This window comes from Phascolarctos cinereus, unplaced genomic scaffold (genome assembly GCF_003287225.1).
Source record: "Phascolarctos cinereus isolate Bilbo 61053 unplaced genomic scaffold, phaCin_HiC Scaffold_726;HRSCAF=1367, whole genome shotgun sequence".
Taxonomy (NCBI): domain Eukaryota; kingdom Metazoa; phylum Chordata; class Mammalia; order Diprotodontia; family Phascolarctidae; genus Phascolarctos; species Phascolarctos cinereus.
Window position 1 is genome coordinate 375418685 of NW_027556098.1, and position 14278 is coordinate 375432962.

Genomic DNA, 14278 nt, shown 5'->3' on the forward strand with positions numbered 1-14278 from the left:
GGCTGCCCTCGTCTGAACACTCTCAAGCATGTACAAACAAAAATGTGACAGGATTATTTATTACAGATGGTCTGAATGTGACAGAAGTCAGCGGGACAATCGTCTCATTCCAACCTCTTGATATACCCCAAAATCTCATCAGATTTCTTGGCTTTTGCCATAACCCAATGTTGACTCGAAACCATATCTTCACACAAGTCCCTATCTAATGATAGTAACTCTCATCTTGCATTTGTGAAGCTGACTTTTTGAATCCAAGCTAAAGACAGTATTTCCCTATTATTACTTTCCATCTTATTGGATTCACTCAGTGTTCTAGCTTGTCAAAAATCTTTCTGAATCCTAATTCTATTACGACTTGTATCATATGTAAATCCGATAAGCAGGCCATTTATGCCTTTATACAAATCGCTAACTGAAATGTTCACAAACACAGATCCCCAGGATACTCCATGGACACCTCCTTCTAAACTGACATCAAATAATGAACAACTTCATTCTGGGTCCAGCCTGTCTGAACCCATTTGATTTTCCTATCATCTAGGCTTCCATTACTCATCTTTCCCATAAGAACAGAATGAAAAATGGTTTAATCCAAAGATTTGTGAAAATATAGATGTGCTGTATCCCTACCACTCTCATCTACCAATTTAGTAAAAGAGAAATAAGGTTAGTCTGGGACAGTGTTCTTCATGAAGAATTCTCTGATCACTAATCTTATCTACAATTTCAATTATCATCTCTTTAAAGTTTCAAAATTTTGTTAGGAATCTTACCAGCCTAAAGCCTCAGCCTTGGTCTCGGTCTCCCAGGATCTTTCAAAGTGCTGTCAGTGTCTCAGCATCAACATCCATTCTTTTGGTAACTGCTCTAACTTAGAATAGTCCAAGCAAGGTGCTAGGTGCTCTATCTCCTTACTTATCTTAGAAATTAAGCCCCACGAGCCAATTCAGTTCTGTTCTTCCTAGACCAAATCATTCTTGATACAGAGAAAACACAAACAAGATAAGAAACAAGCAGCGATGCCTTTTTCCAGAAGGCAGTTGTCATCTCCCAGATCGCTGGCAAAGCCAAGTGTCCTCTCCTTGCACCTCTCCCTACCCCACCCCCACAACTAGCATAAACTCTTCCCCCTTTCTGCAACCTCAGCTCCAGCTCTCCTAACACCATTCTGATGCTACTGTGCCATACTTTTGCATTTATTCTTATTATCTGTCATTGTTCTATTTCACATACATCTAAGCTGACAGGCAAGTTCCTATGTACATCCACACTAGTCTAACCACCTCAGCCAACCTAAGAATCACACACTTTGAGAACCAGGTCTGTGATCTCACAGGAAATTTTTCTTTTCTTTCTTTCTTTTTTTCGTCAGTTTTTTTTTTTGGCTGGGCAATGGGGTTAAGTGACTTGCCCAGGGTTACACAGCTAGTAAGTGTCAAATGTCTGAGGCGGGATTTGAACTCAGGTCTTCCTGACTCCAAGGCCGGAGCTCTGTCCACTGCCCCACCTAGTTCCCTTAAAGAGAATTTTTCAACCAACAACATTTTATTCAACAATGTCCTCAACTTCCCTGGATTCCATATTCCTTCCCATCTGTTCCATCTCAGGATGAGAACCAAGAATAGGCACTTACCAGAAGTGTACACAACAGAATCCCATAATTAAAACACCAGCTATCAAGCCATAAATTCATTTGCAAGGAGAGCGTCCTCCCCATTTTTCAAAATGGGGGTCTGAATAAGGACCTCCAGTTTTGCCACCTCATCGCAGCCAGTGTCTAATACCTACTGGAAGGATGAGGGTCAGTTGGCAACCAAGGGGAAAGAGAGACGTTCCCTCAACTTCTCTACCTAGAAAGTCAGCCTAGTAAGGCCAGTGAGTATTAAGGAAGGGATCTGTATAGCAGACTAGCTAGCATTATATGATGAATTTCAGGGCTATTTTATAAATATATATTTAATAACAGGATTTCTGAAGATGAAATACAATGGATTTATTAAATACTGTTCAACTATCATTTCCAAGCATGATTCCCAGATCTACATATCCAGTCCCAATGTCTCATCTGAGCTACAACCTGCAACACCAAGTGCCTGCTGGACATCTCTGGGTGAACTGTGCATCTCAAAATGACTATGTCCAAAACAGAACGCATCAACTTTCCCACCAAATCCTCTCCGTTCTTCCTTTCTATTGCTGCTGGCCCCACCATTTTCCAACTCATCTAAGCTTGCAACATTGGTATAATCCTGATTCTTCAATTTCACTCATCCTACATATCCAATCTCTTGTCAAATTGTGTCACTTCTACCTTCAGTTTCTTTTATGTCCTTTTCTCCTCTGAAATTGCTACTAACCTGATGCTGGCCCTCAAAGCCTCCTGATTTATCTCCCAGCCACAAGTCACACCCCTGTCTAGTTCATCCTCTACTCAGAGGCCAAAATGACCTTACCAGGGTCACCTGGCCCCCAAATCAATAAAACACAGGGGCTTTCTATCACTCTCCAGATTCCACATAAAGTCCCATTTGGTGTTTAAAGGCTTTCTCATCTCTCCACTCTTCTTACACTTTATTCTTCTCCAAAGCTCTAGAAGCTGGCTACACCTTAGACACTGCATCTCCTGCCTTCACACCTCTGTCACGACTGTCCCTGGGGCCTGAAATATTCTCCCCTCCTTGCATTATTGGCCATCTTCAAAAATCTGCTCAAACCCAACCTAAAGTAGGAAGTTTTTCCCAGACTTTCCTCCTAACCCTATAGCTCTTTCCTCTGAGACCACCTGCCACTTCCCCTGTACATCACAAAGTTATCTAGAGGTTGTCTCTTCTATTAGAATCTAAGCTGCTTGAGAACTCTGCGCCAGGCACTCTAATAGGGTTGCTAAATTAGTTTTGCCTTTCTTTGCATCCTCTGGGCTTGGCACAGTACCTAACATGTAGTAGGGACATAATAAATGCTTGCTGATTTACAATCAGTTTTAATTGCTCTAATTTCTTCTGTCAGGAATAGAAAAAAGTTTCCTTTGGATTAATTGGAAATTGAGATGTCATTTGGAGAAAATCAGAAAAGCCTATCTTTTCTATCTTATTTACTGGACCTATTTCTCTGGGGCAGAGAGCTTCTGGTGAACACTGTTGTCCATCAAAGCAGACTGGCTCCTTCCTGCACCGTTAAAGAATCTCGGTGAGATGAATGCCTGGATGATTTGTAAGGGCCACACTCAGTGTGTGCTAGGAATGGGACTCGGACCCAGCTTTTCTTGTCTCAGTGGCAGCCTCTAACACCACATACCATACTGCCTATTACAAATGCATTTATGTATATATTTCTACTACCAAATTTTTTTAACACAATGTTACTTCCTCTTTCAGGGTCTGAGTTGAGTCATAATATCATTACTAATATTTTTAATATTATTAATTGTTCAGAAATTTCTGCTGCTCTTTGACCATGATTTAAAATCAATATAATAGATTTTACTATGAAGAGGCAAGTATTCTTCTAGCAGAATATATTAATTTAATGTAAATAAATGGGAAAAAATACACACAACAGAAAACTGCTGCTGTTTGTTAAGTAATCCATTTAACCCCACCATCTTCTGTGACTTGATAGAATACATCTATTGATGCCTTGAAAGGCAGTGAAGGATACAGGACAACAAGCACCTGGTAAGGCCTGTATTTTAAACAAACCACAGCATGGCTGGCACCACCAGCAGTACCTTTTCTCTTTTATTTTTCTTGTTCCTTATACCACAATAACACTCTAAAAAGAAAAAAAACTAGCTCTGAAGGTGACTGACTCAGGAACTTGTTCTGATAGAATGTGCGGTAGTATCCCCAAAGGATAATTAACTTACGATTTCCCCAAAATTCCCTATCTTGCCTCCTCCCACCTACCCCTGCTGAATTCTGAGGAGTAAAAAAAAGTGTTATTTCCCCCTCCTTCAGTTAATCTCTTACCATGGCAGCTTGCCAATTGTCAAAAATAAGAGTTCCAATCAATCCCTAGAGGCCTGGTTGAGACTGGGAGCTGCTACCTCAAATAAAATCCTATGTAAGAAGTTATCAATATCCTTTCGAGATTCTATTTAAACAAAACACTTGGGATGTTGGCACCAACATCTCCACTGATTTAGGAGCCAACCCATTTTTTAAGGATGCCTCGCTTTTGGTAACATTAACAAATGTTACCAAAATGTACGTTAACTATCACCCCCTTCCTTCGCTGGTGACTTTGTAACAGGCTAGTCCCCCCTTGCCCCTAAAAATGAAGTGGTCTTTGGACAGACAGCCACAACACCCACCAGCTCAACTTCCAGACAGCCATTCATGGAGTCATCCAGAACACTTCCAAACCCCATGTCCCATGCAGGCTTCCCTTCAGTCTTCAGTGTGTGAATGCAATAGCATTTCTAAGTGTTCCCTTGGATGTCTGGCTACTGCAGGAATTCACACACCAACAGCTAAAAAGGATTCTGTACCAAAAATGTTCCACTGATTAAAAAAAATCAAATATTACAGTTTCAGAGTGCATTCAGATAGTTACTACAACAGAGATGAATGCATGCAGAATAAGGTTTACATTTTTTAGGTACCATCCTTCTCAAAACTACCCAGCACCTCCTCTTCCACCTCTTCCCTCCCCTATCATGTGAACAAATACAATATACACCAAATGGTTATTTCACGTCATCTAAAACACGATTACAATGGACACACTTCTAAATGCTGTAGCAACAGGGCTCCATTTAAGGAAGTTTAGTCACAAGGCAGACATACTCATCATTAGACGGGGATCTAAGAAGATAGTCAGTTTTTAAAGTGATTCCAGCACAAGCGCAGACAAGATTATGGTGATCCTGGAGTTCCAGCTGTCCTGGGGACCTGAAAGAGCTCTTCCCCACCACTCACCTTTCTAACGAAACCTATTCCAGGACAAGCCACTGAAACCTTGACAACCTAAAGGGGTCTTTTAGATGCCATACTAATGGTACTCAAAACTTTTCCCACGAATATTTAAGATTGAAGAAAGGAACCCCAACCAGCCACACAACCTACATTCCAGCTTACTTTGCCTGGCATGATCACAGGACATAAATTCCTTAAGAATAAAACTGCAAGGAACAAAGCAATGACTAGTCTACATTTAAAGGGAAATCATGTTGTAAAAAAATGCTCCAGAGTACACCATGTTCTTCCTTTAAGGGAACAGTGTGATAAAGAATTAAACCAGAATACAACGTCCTCAAGTAAGATAATCAAAAAGAAAGATCTTCAAAGAAATGATAACTGTCTCAGCAGTAATGAAATGCCTCCCTAAACCACAAGCTGGTGCTTTATGATGACCTGAACTTTGAAAAACAAAGTCCAAATCCACCTCTTGGTAACATTACTTCCCTACCTATTTACACGAGAAAGCTTCAGAACCACAACTGAAGCCTTAATTTCAATACTTATTAAAATGCTGAATGACAGAAAGGCGGTTTCCTCAAACAAACATGCTGAAGATCAGTTAACATACACATCACACCTAAGCTTGCTCCCCTACCAACAAACCCATTTTGGTAAACAGAGAAAGAGAATGTGGGCAAGACTCTGGTTTTACCTTTACCTGAGGTTCTCCCTGGAGAAACCGAGCCACGACTTTTTCTCGTACGATTTGACTGCTGGGGTGTTGGTGACCGACGGGTTTTTGGCGGTGGGCTTGCGGGCGGAGACGGCCGATGTCTTCGCCGGGGAGGGCTTGAGGATGGAGAGAGTCGACGTGTTTTTCTAGGGGGGCTGGAGATTCTTTTGGGTGGCTTCTTTGGAGGTGACCGGGAACGGGATGAAGATGACGATGAGCTGCTGCCAGACAGAGACGCTGACGATCGCCGCCTTCTGTGGACCGAGGGACATGCGCTCATTTTTAACCACAATGGTTAAAATACCAGCTTTTCAGGTACGTTTTGCATAAAAAGGCAGTTTCTAATTTTCTGATTTTTGAGTTTATGTAGCCAAGCACATCAAGAATTTGTTTAATTAAGTAGAAAATCAAACTCTACATAACCTAAGTCAGGAAACAGCTAATTCTGATAGTATTAACAGAAAAAAAATCATTCTAACCAAGGCAGCAGTTTTTGCTCTATTAAAAGTTACAAGAATCAGAGTCCAACGCTATGTAACTTTTCTGTGTCCCTTGGAATGACATTAGTGTTTGAGTGTGGACATAATTTATAATTTAAGTGGCAAAGCTTTCCATTTGACAAACATTCGATTTAACCAAACCTTTAAGGTTGCATTTAAAAAACAGCTGTGCATGAGTGGTTTTATTTGAAATGTTGAATGTTTTCTAAAGTTATGATACTTAAACAATCTGATCAATTTGTCTCATGAAGGAGAAAAAATTAGGAATTCCTTTTAGCTACATAAACTTCTAAGCCGGGGCAGGGGGCCTCTTGAATTCTGCGACAAAATTTGTGTTAAGTTCTGTTGCAATTATGTGTACCTGCAGAATCCACCTTTGACGGCAGAATTCTTGAGAACCTGAAAAAAAGAAACCCTACCTTAAGTGTGAGGGAAATACCGGCTGAAAGGGAAATCTTACACAACGTGCAAAATATTTTGATTGAAAATTGGCTTAGAAAGCACAACAAAGAAACACGCTGTTTGCAAAACTCTGACAAGTAGAAGTAGCTGTTTCCATGGATCCTCCAACTAGAAAGCCCCAGGGCCATCTTTCCACCCGATAAAGAATGGTAAATTTTGGAAAACTGTTCAACAATATTTACGACTGACAGAAAAGTACAGCCACATTGACCAGTGGTGTATGGGAAAGAGTGCTGGAGCAGAGACTATTACACACTCTGTTCTGGGCTGGGGGCCAGGTGCTGGTACACCAGAGTCTATCTCTAGCTTTGTCACCGACCTGCTCTCTGACCTCTGGTAGGGGCAGTTAGATGATGCACTAGTGGACAGAGGGCCAGGTCTGGAGTTACAAAAACCCATCTACCTGAGTTCAAATTCAGCCGTAGACACTTACTAGCTGTGTGACCCTGGGCAAGGCACTTAACCCTGTTTGCCTTGGTTTTCTCATCTGCAAAATGATCTAGAGAAGGAAAGAGCAAACCACTCCAGTATCTCTGTCAAGAAAACCCCAAATACGGTCAGACAACTGAAACAAAACAATAAAAACCGTTTCACGTCCCTAGGTCTCTAAAATAATGGCAGCAGCCTAGGAACTTTTCAGGTTCCTTTCTAGTATAAATAGTCCACCAGTTGTGATCAACTCCTGAGCCACTGGTAATAACAAAATCAATCCTTTTTACTAATTTAACCCAGGAGAGAATATTTTTGCATTTTGGCTGTTCGTAAAACTTTCAGTATTCTGAAAACCTGTGCATAACTAAAACCATTAAATGGAAATATCTATACATAGCAAGAATTAACACGATGAAATGCTAAGGATTTTTTGCTTCAGTTGTAATTCATCTCTAGCTATGAAAATCTAACACTAAGAAAACAGTTTAATCTTCAGGCTAATCTGGCACATATCCAAAAAGCAGTTAAAACTTAAGATTGTTTTGTTTAGTCATTTCAGTCATATCTGATGCTCCATGGCTCCATTTGGGGTTTTCTTGGCAGAGATACTGGAGTGGTTTGCCACTGCCTTCTCTAGCTCCTTTTACAGAGGAGGAAACCAAGGAAAATAGGGTGAAGTGACTTGCCCAGGGCCACACAGGTAGTGTCCAAGGCCAGATTTAAATTTGGGCAGATGAGTCTTCCTGACTCGAGGCCCAGCGCTGCATCCACTATGTCATCTAGCTTCCCTATTAAGCTGTAATAATGACAGCTCAATTCACACAGTATTTTAGTTTGCAAAGGTGTTTATATACATTCTCATTTGAGATTTACAATCCCACCAGTGAGGTAACTACAGGTCTTCTTAGCCTCTATTTTATAGATGAGGAAATTGAGGCCCAAAGAAGTGAAGGTATTTGTCCCTGGTCACCAACTAAGTGTCAGGAGCAGGCTACCACCAAGTCCAGCCAAGCCTAGAACTACCCACTGAGAAACACCCAACTGTACCACTGGTAAAGCAGCCCACGCCACTCACACACAACTCAACGGTGCTGAAGCTAACACTTCCAGTTTGTACGCTGACATGAAGAAATCCAAACTCTTTCCTGTCTTGTAATCTCATGATTCAAGTAAAAATTGACTAGAGGAAAGGTCAATCAGTCCATTATTAGTTTTATTTCTCATCCTTTTAAAATATCTGGTCAGTCTTGCAAACAGCTACTTATTAGAAACAAGAGAATTACAGTTGTTATGACTGACAACAACAGATTTCACTGAACTTATTTACTCTAGTGTCTCCAAGCACAGCAGAAGAGGAGGTAGGCTCAGAAAAGGTGACATTTAGATGCCTACTTGCCAACCTGGCCCACCACATCCTTTGAAGACCAGCAGTTTACGACTGCTTGAGACACACCTCTACCTTAGTGGACAGCTTCCAGTCCTTGTATCAAGTATATGATGGAATGAAATAGCTTTCTAAGTTAACTGACTATTCTCTAAGAATACGGATGGCCCTCCAATATTTTGAGCTTCCCAACAAAGCCGCTCACCGTCTCACAGGAGATCGACTTCTTCTATGCCTTGGTGGAGGAGGCATTCGTCTTGGGGGGGTTCTTCTTCGAGGGGATGGCCGCCTTCTTGGACTGGGTCGTCTTCTTGGTGAATATGACCTACCATTAACAGAATGAAATCAGCTCAGGGTCACAAAGTGTTGTTTACAAAACCCCCAATCTCAGAAAATGAACTACACAAAATCTAGATAGAGACAATGACAAGCAGCACTTTAAAATGATACTTTTCATTATATTTCTAGGGCCCAAAGTGTTTTTACTTAAAGTTGCTGTAGTGAAATGGTCCTATCTAATCCTCAAAGTTAATTATTTCAACCTCTAGGGTGGACATGTTATTACAACCTTAATTTTTCACATTCTAATTTGAGAATTTAACAGATGATGGAGCTCGAATTACAAAACTCACCTTGAACGTGTTCTATGACGCCGTCTAGGTCGAGTATGAGAAGGGGACCGAGAACGTGTTCGTGACCTCGATTTGGATCGTGATCGAGACCTTGGGCGGGTTTTCTCCTTTTCTTTTTCCTTTTTTGAATTTTTTTCTGGTGAAGGTTCCTTCGGTTCTGGTATAGGTTCAGGTTTGGGAGCTTTCAGAATATCACTGCATAGAAACAAAATGCTTCATTTTTTCCCCCATTTAAATTAAAAATTATGTAAAAGATGCATTAAAGTCCATCAAGAAAAGCTTTGTGTAACTGGTGGAAATTCCTTCCTAGCACCGAAATCCAGCAATTGCTTCCAGTGATACCATGTGACTGATAGGCACACAACACTGATAATGACTTTATAATTATTAATTACAACAGAACTTCATAAATATCTGACTAAAGCTTTCTAGAATACTTGCCTAGTAGAGGTTGCCTCTTGTATTGAAGGTTCCTTGGCCTTCACTGAAGGTTCTGGAAGTTCTGGGATCTCTTCTTTCTTTTCTGGAGCAGGGGAGGGGCTTCGGCTCTTGGTTCTGTGACGGGGAGATCGAGAATGACTTCGCTTTCTCTCTCGCCTGACAGGAGAGGCTCGTCTTCTAGGGGAAGGAGATCTGGACTTGCGTCTAGGACATAAGTAGTTTTTATTTCAGGATTTTTTTCCAAAATGGAAATGGAAAGATTTTTTGTTGGTTTAATAAAAGAGTGAATAAAAAGTTCCCAATTAAGGAATATCACATGGAAATTAGACATTCTGTTTCTTCCCCACTGGCTGAGGGATACAAAAAGACAAGAAAAGAAGTTTAATCAATTAATTATTGAACATGTCAGTTATAGACAATTTAGGTCTCTAGTCTTAAAGGCTTAAAGTCTTAAAGGTCAAGCCATTATATTTACTTCCTCATTATTCCAGAAGACAAAAGCCTGCATAAAGAAAACCCCAAGAACGGCATCTCAGAAGAAAAGTTTAAATACAAAACACCAGGTTCAATCCTACAAACAAATCATGCGACCAAAAGGCAAAATTTTAGGCATTAGACAGTCAGCTCAAATCCCTGCAAACACAGTAAACTACAATTCATTAGACTGAAACCTCCTTGAGAGAAGGAAATGGCTTTGCCTTTTTTGTATCCTCAGAGCTTACACACAGTAGACAGTTATTATTAACTGACTGTATTCCTAATGAGTATAACTTAAGTTCTATGATCAGAACATAGCTAAAGTGAAGGGAAACAATTTTAGAGAGAGTGAAAATCTTGTTTTTTTTTTAAAGGCAGTGTTCATTAGGAAGGCTTTTTTCCATTCACACTGAAGGAACACTGAAGTACTTAGTTATGAACTAATAGCAAGTCACCGATCACCTGGAGCCTTTAAATTAGAAGCACTGCTTATAGTGAAGCTTTCCTTCAGCTATAAATAGGTTTAGCGTTAAATACTTCAGTGAAAGGGATTAGGTATTTAGCATCTCCCTTCCTAGTTTATAAACTACACAGGGGGAAGAGAGGAAATGAGAACCCTCAGAATGAAAGTTCTATTCAAATCCACACTTTTCTCCATAAATAAAGTAGAAACAGGTCTGGAATAAAAATGTGAGCTTACCAAGAATCCAATTTGAAAAGAATATAGAAATGGGTATCTAAAGTCTAATTTCAATACAAAAATCTGCGACAGGAAATGTCCATGTTTATAAAACAATCCTAAAGATAATGAGAATAGGTTTCTGATGAAAAGAGAATGACAAAATAATGAGGAGAGAAGAACGAATCAGAATGGTTTGTTATTTTGTTTTTTTAAACACGAAGTAATTTTTATTATCTGGAGGTTATGGGTTATTTAACTCTATAGACAAATGAGTTCTGTAGGACAAAAAGATTAAGATGGAAGAATAATAACAGCAGCTATGATATCTTATTTTTTTAAAAAATTACAGACAACAAACCAAATTGCTCAACATTGCTTATCATACCCAAACTCTTTACAGAGTCAGGAGGACAGTCCTCAAACACAAGTATTTATTCACTGTACCTTCTAGGGCTTCTGGATCGCTCCCTTTTTTCTCTGCTGCTCTCCTTTTCTTCTTTGTCCCTTTTATCTTTGTCTTCATCTTGTTTCTTCATAGATGCCAGTTTTTCTTGTTCAATCTTTAAACAATCAGTTCAGGTGATATTCAGATTTGAACATTTTAAGATTAACAAGCACATAATTTAAAAACCACTATTTCAAAACCACACTTGAAAAGTACAAATATTACTATGACTATTTTTTTCTATTTCTTGCTTATAAAAGCCATAGATCTTTTAATTTTAAATTTGCTCTGTAATTTTCTGGTTTGTATGTTTGTAAAATCAGAGTTAAAAAAATTGGTAATCTACCTCACAGGGTTGTGAGAAAGGCACTTTATAAACCTAAAGGACTTTAGAAATCTGATTACCTTTGTATTATCCTGAATGTTTACAATGGACTCAACGAATGCTTGCTAGACAAATGAACTTGTACAAACTACCCCTTCACTTCTGAAATGAGTTAGAGAATGGCTATTCTATTCTTCAAGTTGGTTTAGTCAAAAGAAAGGTTTACAAGATCATTAATGAGTATACTGTACTACCTGGTCTCTATAGTGCCATCCAGTTCCAAGGCCCATGACTATTTTTATTCAGAATTGTTACTGGGACATGGCATTGAACTTGCAAGTGAGGAATCCTGACTCAGATGAGCTGTGTGACCTTGGACAGGTCATTTAACCCAGGGGTGGGGAACCTGTAGCCTTGAAGCCACACGTGGCCTTCTAGGTCCTTGGGTTCTGACTGATTCCAAGTTTTACATAACAAATCCTTTAAGGGGATTTGTCCTGTGAAGTTTGGATTCAGTCAAAAGGCTGCACTTGAGGACCTAGAGGGCCACATGTGGCCTCAAGGCCATAGGTTCCCCACTGTCTAGACCACAGCACAGATTTGCATAGTATTCCATTTAAAAAATGATTCAAAATCCATCACCTAATTTGATCTTCCCAACAACTCTGTGGTACAGAAAGGTAATAACTAATATTATTGAGTACTTTTTTACAAAGCACTTTCCACAAACAAGCTCAGGAAAGAAATTTTACTTACTTCCAATTTGACAAAGAAACTGACACTCAACTATCATAGGATAGTACATTTAGGGCTGAAAGGGACCTTAAAGGTCATCTAATCGAATCCACTCATCTCCCACATGAGGAAAATGAATTTACGTGATCTGCCGAGGTCACACAGACACTGAGCGGCAGCCTGGCAGTGCCACCTGGGGCCAGGCACCCATCCTCTACACGGATCTATAGAAGGAGGAAATGGCTGGCTGAGGGCCCTTCTGACTCCAGATCTATGATCCTATTATCCATATCAAGCAAGAATGCCTTCTAATGATGGCCAGCATTCACACAGCACTGTAAGGTTTGCCACGTGTTTCACACATCCACTCACTGGATCCTCAAAACCACCCTTTAAGAGAGGTCATTATTATAGACAAGTCAGAGGACTTGCCTAGGGTCACATGGCTGATAACCTCTGTCTGAAATTGGATTTCAATCTTCGTTAGGTCTTCCTGGGTCCGCGTCCTTGTGCTCTGCCCACAGAGTCACCCAGCTGCCCTTACAACATATGGTCATCTTACTTCTACTTAGAGATCTTCAGTGAAGGGAAATCATCTTCTGAGTCAGTCTATGCCACTTTGAGAGAACGCTGTTCTCAGTTTTTTTCCCCCTTAGATCAAGCCTAAGTCTCCTTTCTCTGTAATATCCACTCACTGTTCCTAGTTCTATTTCCTATCACACTGTATGACTAGTTTATTAAAATTCCCAGCTTGTTTAGATGGATTACCTAGCCTCATTTTCCACCTCCACCCCCGGCTCGGAAAGGTGAATTTCTGAAATGTATTCAAGTTCATCTTATAAAGGAACATTCAAGATCTTCCTGGATCTTGATACCCAATATATTGTATCTTGCTCTAGTTTTATGTCAGCAGCAAATTTTCATGAGCGTATCATTTATGGCTTTAACCAAGACACTGAGAGATAAAGTCACTAGAAGCTGGCCTGCTCCAACCACCATATTAAACCACAAAGATCCTCAAGGTATGCCACTACAGAATGCCTTGAGCTTGTGTTGACCAGTTAATGACTCTTTGGGCCTGGTCAGCCAACCAAGCCTGACTCCATTTAACTATACCATTAACTATTCCTATAATCACCTCCTCAAGAACACCATGAAATGTTGCCAATTAATGCTTTACTAAAATAAAGCTAAACTGTACCTGAATCATGTACTCTATCACTGATTACAAAATTACTGGAATCTAAGAAGACTTAACTATGTTCACATCATGTACTAGGAAAAATAAAGAAGCCAGGTGTGGGTCAGACTTATTACAAGGACTACATTCATGAAATGACGCAGTTAACAAATATACCTTCTGTAGACCAAACTGTTCTCACACAAAAATAAAGCAATATTTTAAAATATATGTAGATACTATAAAATAACAATCCACTCAACAGTGTGATTTCATAGTAGCCTTTTCATTATGTAGTTTCACAATCAAGGGATACTGCTACTGTAACTACCATGTGATGGTCAAACAAAATTAAACAGGTTGGAAATTACTGACTGAAACTGAATGTTCAAACATAGGTCAGACACAGTCTACTATCTCAACAGGAACAGCCAGGAATGCTATAAAAATCCAGACCGGCTACCTGTCTTTGTTTTATCTCCTCCTTCTTCAGTTCCAAGAAAGCAGAAGGGATCCCAGCAATGTTTTCCTGTGCGCTCAACAACAGGGGCCACAGTTCTCCCATAAATTCTCTAGCATTTTTTCCATTCAAGAACCCAGTCAGGTTAATCTGCATCATTTTGGAATCTGGATTCTGTAAAGAGACACGACAGGAAGAAAAACAGGTTACTTGGAAAAAACCCTAAAACTTACTAAAATTAGTTTAAAAACAAGTCTACCATAGGGGCTAAGATACATATACACTCAAAACTACTTTAAAAAAATTTTCCCTACTGATTTTCCAGTATTATAAACTCTAGCACACATTACCAATTTCTCTTGCTCTCTTTACCAAAAACTTCAGAGCAGCCTGTTAATCCTTTGTGGATTTTTTGGGACTGTGTAGCTGTTCTTGGGCCTTGAATTTATTAACACAACCACCATCAACAACCAACTGCTACAAATT

At 39.8% G+C, this 14278-nt stretch overlaps 1 protein-coding gene across 8 annotated transcripts in view; it reads right to left on the reverse strand.

Annotated features, from left to right (window-relative positions):
* SRRM1 (serine and arginine repetitive matrix 1) overlaps positions 1 to 14278 on the reverse strand; it is a 36785-nt gene that overhangs the window by 16823 nt on the left and 5684 nt on the right. For 7 of the 8 annotated variants that reach the window (XM_020983119.2, XM_020983121.2, XM_020983123.2 and 4 more), the window contains 6 exons: positions 13796 to 13966; positions 11092 to 11207; positions 9489 to 9692; positions 9048 to 9242; positions 8621 to 8740; positions 5617 to 5891 (listed from right to left, as the gene is read on the reverse strand). In XM_020983119.2, the coding sequence (XP_020838778.1) occupies positions 5617 to 5891; positions 8621 to 8740; positions 9048 to 9242; positions 9489 to 9692; positions 11092 to 11207; positions 13796 to 13966 (1081 nt within the window). The remainder of the gene's footprint in view (positions 1 to 5616; positions 5892 to 8620; positions 8741 to 9047; positions 9243 to 9488; positions 9693 to 11091; positions 11208 to 13795; positions 13967 to 14278) is intronic. The other variant, XM_020983120.2, reaches the window with a different exon arrangement.